Genomic DNA, 14,251 nt, shown 5'->3' on the forward strand with positions numbered 1-14,251 from the left:
TCCTTAATTTCAGCAAAGGCTGGAGAAGTGCTTTCTGTTGACACGTGGACTGAGACCAGCAGCTCCTTTTCACACTCAACCCAGCCACACTGCTTTCCTTTGCTGACACCTTGAGTTAGATTCTACGCCAAAGGGCTTCAGACGATGACCACAGCCTAACCACTTCCACTACATCAGCAGCTCTGGAGGTCTCCCTTCTCGATTCAGGTCTAAAGGAATTCTTTCTGTTGCCCAGAGTGCTGAATCATAGCAGGACGCTCCCAGACATCCAGGAACAGAATGGGATGGGATGTAAAACAATTACTTAACAGAGAGCTCCTGACAGACCATGAAATGCCTCCCTACATGCCAAAATGTCTACTGGGTACCTGAGCTAGAGTCCACGGGTTAATATCCCCTGGGAAGCTGCATCACCTTTACAATAACACCGTCTCCTCCTGGGAATTGAATCACAAGGGGTGAAAGCTCTGATGAATTCCTGTGTAATCTGGTTCTTGCCCACATCAAAAACATGAAATAATTAATGACTGTGAGAGTTAATATGAGGTCTAAATGGCTTACTGAGACCACATTTACAGGTGAGAATGGTGTTCCATCTCCAGAGCCCACCAAATCCCTGGTGTGTCTGCAGGGACACACATTTCAGCTAGATCCTCTGTAATGGTTCCTCCCGAGCCTTACAGAACCTGGGCACTAACCAGGTCATTAACATTGGTGAGAGTTATTCTAGCACTCACTTGGGCCAAAATAAGTACATTAAACTACACAAGGAATTAAACAACCTCTTCTATAACTGCTTTACTGCAGTAGCTTTCCATGCTTTTCATGGGTTGCTGCCTGTATCCTATTTCAGCTTCTTGTCTACTTCTCACAACATTTGCTGTTTCTTCAGACAGTGATGTAAACAGTCAGTTTTACACCAAGAGTGAGTTATTCCATCATCCATTCATATCTGACTTCATTTTGTAAGCTGGAGTATTTTGGAGCTACAGGTGTAAGCTTTGTTACAGCTACAGCTGTAAGGTTTGTTATCAGCTACAGTCTCTGGGCAAGTTTCTAAGACTGAGCCCAAAACTGGTGACATACCACTGGCACTGGATAGGTGATGTTAAGTTCCCAACTATTTACTGGGATCAGAGCAAACACAAGAGAATTTGGACCGCAGAGCTTCAAGCAGCTGTTGCATGGATTGAACTTCAAACCAGAGCACGTCACTGTCCCATCTGAGTAACAGGCAACACCCACCAAAGCTTAGCAATGCCACACAATAAACACTCTAACAGATAAAGTTCAAATATGCAGCCCAGGGGACTTGTTCACAATTAAAGTGGGGGATCACTCCTCAAGTGCCTGCTGAATCTTCATTATGTGCAACACCTCACGACAAGAGAACAACAAGGTTTAGAGCAATGGCAAAATAATACAGAGGAACCGAAGTATTAAAGTAGGTACTTAATAGCACTTTAAAAAGATGCTGAGACATGTTTTAGTGTCTGCTCAGCAGCCACATATAGGCTTAAGACATCTCATTCCTCCGGTTTATTTACTGGTTTGCAATTATCCAGGGATGCTGGCTGATTCTTCAGTCATTTAATTTGCTAATAAAAGACAAGGAAAAAAAAAAAAAAAAGAAAAAAAAAGCCAACCCTGCACCATTGCTGAAGACACTGGAAAAGTCATTACAAAAAGGAAAATATATTGGAGAAGTCCTGTGAGAACTGTCAGGCTAGAGAACTTCACAGTTCTCCCCATGCCTCCGTTCTGGCCTTTTCTCAGGCCTCATCTGACAATGCACAAGTGTCATAGCAAGTCCACAAAGGCAGCTCCAGAGAAAGGAACTTAATGGCTCTGCACCTGATGCACGACACCAAGAGTTACAGAAGCAAAAGAAATGCTTTTCCAGCCCCTACCCCAGCCCAGTATAATGTAGATGTGTTGGGAGCTATCTGTAATTCTTGCAGAAAGCAAAACGTTAACTTCTTTAAAAGCTTTCAGAGAGAGGTATGTTGCAATTATGTGTAAATGAGTCTAGAAGAACGGTGGTTTTTCTCACGTACCGTATACAAACAGCATGTAATCCGCATGTGATTTCCCCACCGCGTTTGAAGCCTCACAGCGGTATGTACCATTATCTGTTTTGTTTAGGTTACTAATGAGAAGGTTTGAACCAGACACTACAACGTGTTGAGGCATCTCATCATCTACTCTTAACCACCTCATGTCCGTAGGCCTACAGAGGAGGGAGAAAAAGAAACAGTCACATTACTATTTTCCTATGGTAAAGATGGCATCTTCAATAGTTCATCCACAGACAGAAAGCCCAAACCAAGAAAAACTGTAAAGAAACAAACACATGCTTTTGCACTACTCAAGCCCAGATGCTGTCAGGCTTCCTCAATTTAAATTTATTTTAACCCAACAGGAAACCGTATCCAGACCTTATATTTTCTGAAGACACTAATGCAAGCAGGAAGAAAGTTCATTAGTGGTTAATCATTCACTTATTCAGTAAACCTGAAATCTTTGAAATCTATGGACTAAAATGTGCATCCACAGGGTGCTCTGAGTGCAGATCTGGACATGTGACAGAACAAGTACATTTTCATGAAGTTTGAACCATTTCACAGAGAGACGTGATAGACCTATTTACCTCAGTTTTGGCTCTACTGCTTAGTGACAGAATTTTAGCCGCTAGCAAACAGGAACACCTTTCTTCTCTCCCCCAATTATGCTTCTCCAATTGGCAGCCTGTTTCCTGCATCCTTTTACTAATGGAACCAAAATGAGTATCATGTTTGCATAATTTAGGGAACGAAATTAGCATGTCTGTTAGAGCTAGTAAAGAAAAGAAGTGCTTCAGGGCCTGGGGAATTCTTGTTAAGAATAAATAAATAATTATTACTATGAAAACTTTTAAATAGCAGTAGGGACAAATCAGCTACTCCTATGAGACAGCCTTCGCCAGCAATATATAGCAGTTTTTAGGACAACTGAACACTAAGTTCTTAAAAAGGGGAGGTCTACAGGGTAAAACATTTGTCAGACTGCCTAGTTCCAAAGACGAAGTTTGCAAGTCATATTCTACTGGGAGCTAGCACTGTTAAAGGTATCAAAATAGCCTGGGCTTTTTACAGTGTCCATATGGGAGACTACCGTAATGAAATAGAAGCTCCTAAAGTCTCAACATCCCAGCCCCACAACTGGAATGGACAAAATACTGAATAAAATCAGTTGCCTGCTACAAAGTCAACATCTGGTTTTGGGCAACAGCTTGGTGTGCTCTTCCTTGCTTTCCCATCCATGGCACTTACTGCCTGGCGAGGCTGCAGAACACGCCGCTAACGTGCGAGCCTCTGCCCTACAACAGCAGCTCTCCAGAGAGCAGAGCCACAGTTGCAGTTTTACCTCAACATCGTTGGAAAGGTTTTGATGCTCCTGGCTACAGCTTTCAAAAGCTATTAGTGATTTTGGAGTCCCAGGGTTTCACATGCTGCATGCGCTACACAGCAGCCTGTTTTCAAAGATGTGAATATCCTAAAAGGGATGGTTTCATGGTTTCAGCATATTCCCACTTCTGTCACAGGATTTTGTTGTTTTCTTTAACTGTCTAACCTTGGACATTGAAAACTTAATACCTATATTAATACCAAAACAGAAAATTATACTTTCTCGTGTTTTGTTTTTCTCTGAACTTCCCCCAACCCAATGTTCGTGTTGCAAAATATTGCAGAGAAAGGATTTTAACTGAAGAAACATCCCTGTTCATCCTAAACTTCTGCAAAGGATTTTATGAAATTTGTTATTTTTTTTCCCAAACAAAATAATAATAATAAAAAACTAAACAGAAATATTTTACTGTACATTTTCTTATGCCTTGAGAGAGACAGGTGAAATGACCTACATAAGGAAATTCCTAGCACATTACTAGCATCACCGTAACATTAAGTGGCATACAGCCTGGGAGATGTGTCTGTCTTAGTTAACATGTGTATGTCTTATTCATAGCCTGGAAAAAAAAAAGGTAAAGAGGCCTATTCATTAAATTCCCACATGATAGCAAATGGGAGGAACTGCAGTTACCCATGAGAGGAGAAATGCAAAGGGGCTTTGACAGATTCTGAGCAGGGAGTAGATATTCAAATGGGATTGTTCAGTCTCTAATGTACAGGGAAGGAATCAGCCACATGCTGAACAGAAGAAACTGAGAAGTGGAAATAAACAAAACAATCTAGGTGAGGTAGGACACTACCGTGGAGGATGACAGTATCACAAGCCTTCTCACTTCTGAGCTGCATAGACCCTTCCTGTCCCTGCCCACAGAAACAGAACTGTCAAACTGGATGACTTCAAGTTCGACTACACCTGCAGTATCCCTTCAGTTCTGGGCTCACTACCAAGGAGACGCTGACAGACTTCGGGAATGTTTGCAGAAATCTCATGGACATGATGAAAATAAAAAAGGATCGTAAATACTTGACAACCATAAAGCCAAGTGGGAGAGGAAGTATTAAAAAAAAAAAAAAAAGTCAACAAAACTTAAATTAGAACAACAATGGAAGTGTGGAAGAAAATCTACCCTCTCTTGTCAGGAATTTCCTGATGCATAAATTTCTTAAGCAATGTAAGAAAGCCTCAAGGGCATGGTATGAAGAGGAGAAAGAATACAACTTGCATTTCATAGAAAAAACATAGGCCACCAAATACGGAGGAGAATCATCATATAATCAATATAAGCAGAAAGACAGACTGCCTTACCTTACAGATCCATTCCACTTTTAGAAGTGCTCAATTCTTTGGGCCGTTCGCACTTCTGCATACTTGCACCTTACTAGGATTCAATAAGCAGGCCACTGACCTTGCTTTTGCAGATTAATTGAAGATTAATTGAAATCAATTGACACCTAAGCTGGGAAGAGACTTCCCTGGGGAGGAGATGCATGGCTGTGTGGCACCCACGCTACCACCCGTCCATTCTGCATCAGAGGGCTTGCTCCTGGGAGCTCTTACAATAAAAAATCCTCAACCTTCTTTTTTTTTTTTTTTTTTTTTTAATATAAGAATAAATGCAAATCAAAACAGATATCTTAATTTGGCAGCACATGCTCAGGTGCAGAAAGGAGATCTCCATACTTTCTTTTTCATACTCTTGCACTGGCTTCGCAGCAGAAAATGGCACACTAAGTTCTGCAACAGCTAAAGAGGCCAGAAATGCCTACATGCATTTTTGCGTGGCCCTGCAGCATGGCCCCATCACTGCCAGACAGCCTGGTCCATCCTCTGGTAGTTTCCAACTTACTGTGGTTTTCCAAAAGCTGCACACGTCAGTTCGAGTGGCTCCCCTTCTCTCGTGAGGCCTTGCACTGGGTAATTCTGAGAAACCCGCACTTGAGGCTTATCTGCATGACAAAAACATCATTTCATAAATTTTCTTGTCAAACAGAATCAGATTTCTACGCACTGAACACCAAAAGACAGTCATCATCACTGCTTTCCTCTCGGCCCCCTCTATGCCATTTGTCTAATCAGTAAGTGAACTTGGTATTTGCTTCAAGCTGAAGTGATTAGCACCGAGGAGACGCGAGGCAGATCGGAGATCTGTACTCCGACTGAAGCACCACCGTTTCCCGGGAAATGCTTTTTGCTGCACCAGAGTTTATCTCTGAACTCACTCAAGCTAAAAGGAACTCATTTGCCTTCATGCTGAGGTGAAACCGGAGATATTTGTGGTGCTCAGAATTGATACGTTTTATCATGTATCATATATTACTGTATGACAACACTTTGTGTCCATGCATTTTAATACGTTTGGCTTTACAAGAGATGTTTGTTAGAAACACAAAAAGAAATCACAGCCACTGATGCTTTTGTTTAAACAATGGAAGATTTTAGTTAGTCCAAATGAAGCTCTTCTAAATCCTAAAATAAACACAGAGAATTAAAGCATTTATAGTTAGGGATCCAGCTTCAAACCACTTTAGTAAGACCCTGCAGGAGAAAAAAAAAAACACACACACACAAAACACAGTGGAGTCCATGATTAAAAAATTCATTACCTCCTATAACTGAAACAAAGATTAAAAACGCAATCTAAGCTGTAGCTAAAATGTTATCAATGCAAAAAATCAATTCAATACTACAAATGCCATTAGGCCATATATATTTTTCAGGAATTTACTCAACTGTAAGAAATAAAGGAAGGCAAAAAATCAGTATGCATAAAGGTTGAAACAATTTAAATGTTTCTCGTTCCTTTGAGAGTAACTGCTACCAAAAATATCGGCTTGCTGCATTTTATTAACTGTGTTTAACTCATTAACATGCTTCCTGTGGAATAATAGAGATTAGAAAAAAAAATCCATGTCAGGATTTAACCAATTTAAACTCTCATAATTTTCAGTAATGGAATAAGCTACACTAGTAAATCCTCTCCTGAGATGACTATACCACAAACATTTTATAAACTAATCCCCATTACAGATGCTTCCTGCAGCTATGAAACTAAGGCGTATCTGCAGGCTGGAAAGCACAGCAGCAGCACACGGATTACGACGTTCTGGAAGTGTGTTACACGCCTGAGTTGCAAAGTCCCAGTTCCTCTGGAAACACAGGAATGCAGCGTGCCTGAGAACAGAAGCTGACCCCCAAATAGTGACGTTGCTCAGTGCTTTGAACATGCAGAAGAAATGCGTGGAAGCCACCAGCACGTTCCAGGTGTGAGCAAAGACCATCCCTAGGAGGGCAGACACAACCTCGGTGCGTGCCCTGGAGCTGAGCCCCGTCAAAGGGTGCCTGGGCTGTGCCGTGGCAGCGAGGGGCAGGTGCTCCCCAGCTGGCAAGGTCCAAGCCCCAGACGCACAACCCAGTCCTGTGGGGCAGTGGCACAGATGCACACACGAAAAAACACAGGAAGACAAAGAACAGTGCTGAAATACCACACTGGGTTTGGTCTGCAACACGACTACTTACACAATGCATAAACACAGGATGACCAGTTAAATAGTATTATGCAGCAAGTATGGCACAAGCAACACCTTACGTGCTATGCTCACACTTACCCCTCTCGTTCACAATCCCCCCACCTCGGCCATCTGCTTACTATTTACTATTTGCTTTGTGACAGTACCTAAGGGCCCATGCCAGAAACATGGATGCTATTACACTGTGTGTTGTGAAAAGACTGGAAAACCTTTCCAGCCCTATATACAGGGGAACACACGGGCTACCCTGAATGGCATCCCTGGGCTGGGAAAGCCATGGGTGAGATCTTCTGCATCTTGCCTCTTCTGTTGCTCCAATCCTGTTTTTAGGAGACAAATTTTAGTATTTCTAACGAGATGTTTACCAGCTGTCAATTACTTATGGAAAGCAACAATACACTGAAGGCTTGTTGTACTGAGCATAAACTGCAAGCTAAGTAAGCTCTCCCAAAGCGACAGAAACTGCCCCCCTCCACTTCAGCGTTCTAGCTCCATAGTCTCTACTAATCAAATGTAAGAAGGAAAGTGAATCTATACCATTTTGATTTGCACACTGTAGAGGTGTCACATACAATATAAATCTGGACTTGATTAGCACACATACATGTACTCGTGAAGACAAGAACATTCCCAATAGAGTTATCACAGTGAATGTCTCTTCTAAGCAGGACTCACCAGCATGCGAGTAATTACTGAAGGCACTTATGGAAATAGGAAGTGCTTCAAAATTCTGAAGGATTCAGAAGGATGGCTTGGCACTCAGGAGAACTGACATTTTAATTAGGCTTGTAGTATACAATGAAAATTTCACTTGCTTTGACCAAGAATTTGGGGGAGGGGATTTTTTTATTATTATTTTTTTAGGACACACATTTAAACGATCTTTAATCCTACTCCTACTGCTAAGCATCCCATCTCAGACAAAGTCAGAATCTATTTTCTTCAGATTATACACTCTGTTAGGTAAAGCTTTGTAAAATGCCAGGCACTGTGGGATTCTGAGCTCAGCTCCTACCTGCAATTGTGACATTTAGTAACTGATACCAGCAAGCTTGTGATGGTTTTCAAGGCCTGTACTAGCAGTTTGCCACCTATTAGCCACTTTATTAAAAAGGCCACGTTCCAGTAGTGACATCTGTGGTAGTATAATCTGGGGCTATCACCATCTCAGATGGCAGTCTAGGGCATAAGGCAAGCAGCAGAAGAATTTTTACTACCAACTGCATTCCAACAGCCTGAAATACTTAACTTGGAACTTCATAATATCATATTGCTGGATTACTAAATAAAAATAAATGCCTGCATCTACACATCTAAGCCACAATATACTCCACTGGCAGACAATTAGATCTAACAACCCCAAGCTATTTCCTAGTATGCCTATTTCTAGTGGCTTTAAAAAAAAAAAAAGCCTAGTAATTTAATAAGGTACCTTTATTAAGCTAAATTCATTCAAAAGCTACAAGTGATATACAAGGTTAAATACCAGTAGTCTAAAGGTTACACTGTAGCAGCAACCAATTTGAAAAACTTATTACAAAACCATTCTGCATTTGATGAGATTTCTTTTACAACATGCATACCGTGTGCCTGTAACGCATCCGAAAGGCAGCCTTTAGAGAGGCGACAGCACGCCCTGCTCTTTGCCCCGCTGGTCAATTATGGTGTACACGAGCCCGGCCCCCTCAGCCTCCCACAGTCTTGAAGTCAGCCTGAATATGAAAAATGCTCCTTCTCCTCCCTCTCCGCCTAACAACCTGTATTTTAATTTTGCAAGCAACTGGGATGCTGACGGCTCCTCCGGTGCAGGCGGTGCCATGGGACAGCCTGGCTCCCTCAGGGCTTCACCTCCAGCTGCACCGGGAGCCGTGGGCTGTGTGTGCTGGCAGAGCTGCAGCAGTGTTTGGCTCATTCCCCCATCAGATCCCCTCTCGTCCCTCCGTGTGGCATCGCCTCTGGGCTGATGCCATGCATTTCAGGCTCCACGTTCAGCCTAATTGCTTGTGACTGAGGCACGGAGAGGGCGTCCTCTTCTAAAATGATGTGAGAAACAGAGAACCCGCTGCTTCTCTTGAGAAAGGTCTCGACAAACTGAGACGCATTTAAGATGCATCTTCTGTCCTCATTTTGTCTAGTTTAACTTCTAGCCAAAGATTTCTGTTTTGCCTCCCCCTGCTAGATTACAGTTCCCTTTGTACTTCGCACATTCTCCCCATGGCTGTTCTTCTATCCTGTGAACAAATTGCTTCTCAATACTTTTTGGTAGGACAGATTTGGCCAGAGCTTTTAAGTCTCTTCCTGGGTGGTTTCTTCCTGTTCTCCGCAATTTGTCCTATTTTCCAGCATCTTTTCAAAGTCTGCTCACGAAGGTGCCATGCAAGATTCCAGGAATGGTCTCACCAACACAGAAGAGAAAAACCATCATCTTAGCCCTAGCTCCTTGCTTCACACATGCAAGGAAGCACTGGCTTTGTCAGGTTGGTTTCCTTGGCAAAACCTTACATCAGGCTTTTTCCCACTACAGCACTCTAAGTGTTTTCCAGGATGTAGCTGCACTTCTGTGAAGAAGGGATATAGCCTACACCCGCTCACCTTTCAGAGTTTTAAAGTGCTGTGGTTCAGAAGCTACAAAAACTCTCAAGATGTTCTGTGCATGCACAACTCTTCCTCTTATTAAGCGTTAGCCAGTTTTCTGGTCATCAGCAAAGACTATTAACAGTGATTTATTATTTTTTTTTTAATTTTTTTTTTTTTTTTTAAGAACTTCCAAATGAGTCACGGGAGCACTGAAGAGCATCAGGCCAAGCACCCAGGCCAGTGCATTTGCTCTAAAAATACCATCGCTCGCTGATTACTCCCTAATGACTATTCTTTGAGATCTGCCAGTTAGTGATTTCTTAATCCATTTAAATGTGCGCTCCATCGATTATGCTTAGATCTCATTAATCAGTCAGGATATCACGTTATACAGAGTTCGGTGTCTTACAAAAGCCTAAGCCCATTATTTCTACCCATTTACTTTCATCAGAGAGACCTATGATCTCAAAGACAGGCGAGCTTGTTGTCTCAGGGAGTGCCGCCAGACCGATCTGGTAAGCCTGATCTCCTGCGGGGCCCCGGCACTGCTGCATGGGTGCATTGAGGAGCCTGCCTGGGACCCCCAGCAGTTCTCACCCCTGCCCCACTGTGCCTGGTTCTGGTTGCTCCAGGCTGGATGCATCCTTTGGAGCTCATGCTATCACCTCGGTCCTCTCCAGCTCTAGGCCAGCTCGGGTCAAGCAGGTACTCCAAATTTCTGCCTGTGCTGTAACGCACTGACCAGGGGAACGCAGCCAAGCTCTGCTGAAAACATTTATCTTGTTCGTAACGAGACTAAACCCAACGGCAGCACTTGCTGGAGACAGCACGTCTCTCTGCATGCAGTAAGTGCTGCGTGGTGGCAGCGCAGGTTCCTACAACTGCCGAGCCTGTGGCTGAAGTCTTGGGTATTGCAGCCCACAAGGATGCTAATAGACACTAGATATGACTCCTGCTTGGAAATACAACCTTAAATAAAAGGGTGGTTTTCTTGGCAAATGCAAGAAGGCACGTGAACAACATCTCCCCCTGAAACACAATCAGAATATGCTTAATGAGGAAAATGTGCAGTACATTTAACTCTGTGGCTATATCCATGTAATTTCACCGTGCACAAAAGCTGCTAAAAGCTGCAAAACAAAAGAAAAACACATCACACTTGAGGTAGATGTTCTTTGGGGCCACATCATTTCCTCCGAGTTGAATCATCACACTCCAGCAGCTCCTGGTCCTCCAGCAATCTCAGAGTGATATGGCTCCTACAGTGCAGCAATCTGTCCACTTTAAACACAAACATTGCACTGAAACAGTCATTAATAACACAATAAAAACAGTCTATGAAGCATTTCTTTAGCAGGGGATGTTTTTTTCTCGACTTGTCCAACTCACCAACCACCAACAGCGGCAAACAAGTCAACCCTTCCTGCCCACACAACCACCCCAGCTGAGGTCAGAACACAGTCAAAAAAAAGAAGCCTTCTTTCCCACATGCTGCTTTTGGGGGCAAACACACAAAAACACAGCTGAGGAAAAACAACCACTGTTTTTTTTTTGCCCCACCACAGCCCAGGAGCAGCACCGAGGTCCTCCTGGCACTTCCATTACCACCATCGCTCAGCTGCACACGCAGCATGAAGGGCTCTCAGGACCAGTGCACATTTTCAGAACAGGGTTTCTTTCTCAGCTCCAAATTACAGCTAAACACATACATTAAGTAAATTGCATGACTATACATGGCTGGTTTCTTCATGGCAGACAAGAGCAGACAAAACTGCTCCTGCAGCGCTTCTGACATAGTGGTACTGCAGCATGGGGCTCAGCGTGGTTTGTAATGCCAGACTGTTTGCCAACTGAGAAAATTACAAAATGGATTCTTTCAATGATTCAGCTGAAAATTCTCTTGCCTGCATTGTAAAATTAGGTACTGAATCCAAGTTTTAAAATCCATTTTGTGATTACTGTATTAATTCCTGATGCGTACCTCTTTGCAAAAATAATGACAGATGGTATTCTCAAGAGAAGAATATCCTGCAGGTCAAGCAGAGTTTTTGCCCACTTTAGATAATTCTAGCTTCAAAATCACCCCGAATATGCTTTAGTGCTCATCTGAAGAAAGGTGTTTATTTTATACAGATCCTCGTCTCTGCTTTGCTCTGTGGCCCAAACTAGCATGGTATATTGCCTATATTTTTTTTAACAAGGATACACTACTAAAAGAAAATGACTTCTGGCAGTTTTTGTATCTCACTACACTCACAAGCTAGGGAAAGGTCAGGAGGAAAACATTCTTCAATATTAAAAGAACTCAGAGAAGTTAACATAATACGTAGGTATAATAAATACAGCCATCACCTTTATCCCAACATCAAGCAGGTTTACTTAGCAGGAAATGAAGTCTGCATCAGTGACAGCAGAGACCTGGCTACCCTGTGTTTTCTCCCTAGCTTCTGGAAGGACAGAGCCTGCACTGCAGCCGGCGAGCTCTGCATGCTTTGGTCCCTTCAGGATCACAGCTGCGTGTGGCACAAGTGGCTGGTAACCCGGCTGCTGGGTACTGTGTGCACCGTGGTGGGATGCCACGCTCAGTCGTGTTCAGGAGAACAGGCAGGTTTGTTGTACGTGCACGTTCCCATTTCAAAGACGTAGCTGCATGCTGCTGCTGAACACTTCCAAAACGCAGCGTCCAGACCGTACTGTATGCTCTTCATTCCCAACAACACTCCTCTGAGAAAACCTTATTAATGAGCTTGCAAACGAGCACCCAACTGGGAAATGTCACAAACAAGAGTGGCTAATGCCCCAGAAAATCAAATAACTGAACACTTGGCTGATTGTGGTGCTTTTCATATTTATAAAAAGAAAAAAAAAAAAAAGCTTTAAATCAAAGTTTCTGAAGGGGTCAACACCTCACTGAACAAAACAACTCATTTATTCATTTTTAGAAATCTCCAGATGATAAATTACATTGATGTTAATCACTTCACTGCATAGTATGCAATTAATATTTGTACTCAATAGAAATATAAGGATTACTGGAGATGTGACGGCATACATATATAGCTGATTTTTAACATAATTGGGCACAAAGAGTTCTCCCCTCATAACAGCAGAGGCTGTAACAGATTCCATCAATGCACGTTTTAGAGGTATACATGTAGGTATTACAAAAATGAATGTGTAATTCATTATAACTTCAGAAAAAATAAAAAACAAACAACTAAAACCAAGATAAAATGTCAAATGAGGACCTCATCTCCAGTATCACATAATGACCTAAAAAAAAAAAGTACCACAAAGGCTGAACTTAAATATTTCAGAGTATCTAGTTCCATTCAATTCCTTAATGATATTTTAATGCATTTTGGTGCTTCATTTCCTTTCTAAAATTACACTCAACGCACTGGTCTTCCATCCCTCACTGGATAATCGGAATGACAAAAAGAAAGCAACTTGAGCCGAAATCAACATATATTTTCAGACCAATCCCATGTAACTTATTGTGGCCATCCATTGCACAGGGTTATATGTTCACTGGTGCAGCTATTAATCAAGCACAGAAGTGTTATTGTTACTGTGTGTACATGGCATCACTTGTCAAACTCTGCTTTTAAAAAGCACTACCAGGAGATTTTCATAAATATTACAAACTGCTTGTTTGCAGAGATTTCTTTTTAAAACATACCCTACATTCAGATAGAAGCATTTACTCAAAAATTCACAAAGGGGCAGGATGTGCCACATTATACATTCAGTAGCTTACTCCCTGAGTAGGACAAGTTAATACTCAGCATGAGTAAGTCTTACTCAGTTTCACTAACTACAGCAAAAGTTTATTTTCCCCCCAGTATCTGTGCTGGTCAGCTTCAGGTGAACCTGCTATTTATTTTTTAAAGCTTAGCTTATGGTATAATAACAAGTTATCGGTACATACTATAGAATTTTACCAGATAACACAACTGTTCCATTATTTTGCCAGAGGAGAAGCCCCTGCACACATAAGAGGAGGAGCAAGATGGCCATTCCTCTCCCTCAGGCAACAGCAAAAAAGACTGTGCCTGTCCTTAAAGATTTTACATGCTTAGCACCTATAAAGATGCTTGGAAATAACCATGGAGAAAACAAGGCACCAATAAGACAGATCACATTTACTGTAGTGAACAACTGCGTTATTCAACATTATCACAAATCCCATACTTTCGTGACATGCGTCTGAAATTACTCTGCCTATCTCCCCTTCAAGAGCATTACCTGCTTCCTGGTTCAGGGCATCTGGAGCAACCACAGCCTGGGGTGATAAGGCCAATAGTCAGTTTGAAATATGTTCCTGAAGTTACTGAGAAACTTAAAAAAAACCACACAACTCAAATCTGCAATTTTCTTTGAACTACAGCACAGACGAAAATGTTCATTTGAATTATTTTTAAAATAAAGTGAAGTAGGTCACTTTGCAGACTTCAATTTCTACATCTTTTTTTTTTTTTCCTTAGCAGAGAAGATTTCAATAAAATTAAATAAATACATATTCTAGGTGCCATCTCCAAATGCACCAAAATAAGTTGAAGTACAAATGCTCCAGATTTTCAATGACACTTAAGATCCTAATTTACAAAAAAGAAACATTTGACATACCGAGCTTTAAGAAAAAACACTTTAAAAAGATAAAAGGTAAACACTTTGAAGGGAAAATAATGCAACTC

General features: G+C 41.9%; 1 protein-coding gene across 6 annotated transcripts in view; it reads right to left on the reverse strand.

The window, feature by feature from the left end:
- Positions 1-14,251, reverse strand: part of CADM1 (cell adhesion molecule 1) — a 176,407-nt gene that overhangs the window by 33,944 nt on the left and 128,212 nt on the right. For all 6 annotated transcript variants that reach the window (XM_084301496.1, XM_084301495.1, XM_084301498.1 and 3 more), the window contains exons 6-7: positions 5,297-5,396; positions 2,058-2,230 (exon numbers count right to left, since the gene is read on the reverse strand). In XM_084301496.1, the coding sequence (XP_084157622.1) occupies positions 2,058-2,230; positions 5,297-5,396 (273 nt within the window). The remainder of the gene's footprint in view (positions 1-2,057; positions 2,231-5,296; positions 5,397-14,251) is intronic.

Source organism: Netta rufina, assembly GCF_964035555.1.
Source record: "Netta rufina genome assembly, chromosome: 25".
In the NCBI taxonomy this organism is placed as follows: Eukaryota; Metazoa; Chordata; class Aves; order Anseriformes; family Anatidae; genus Netta; species Netta rufina.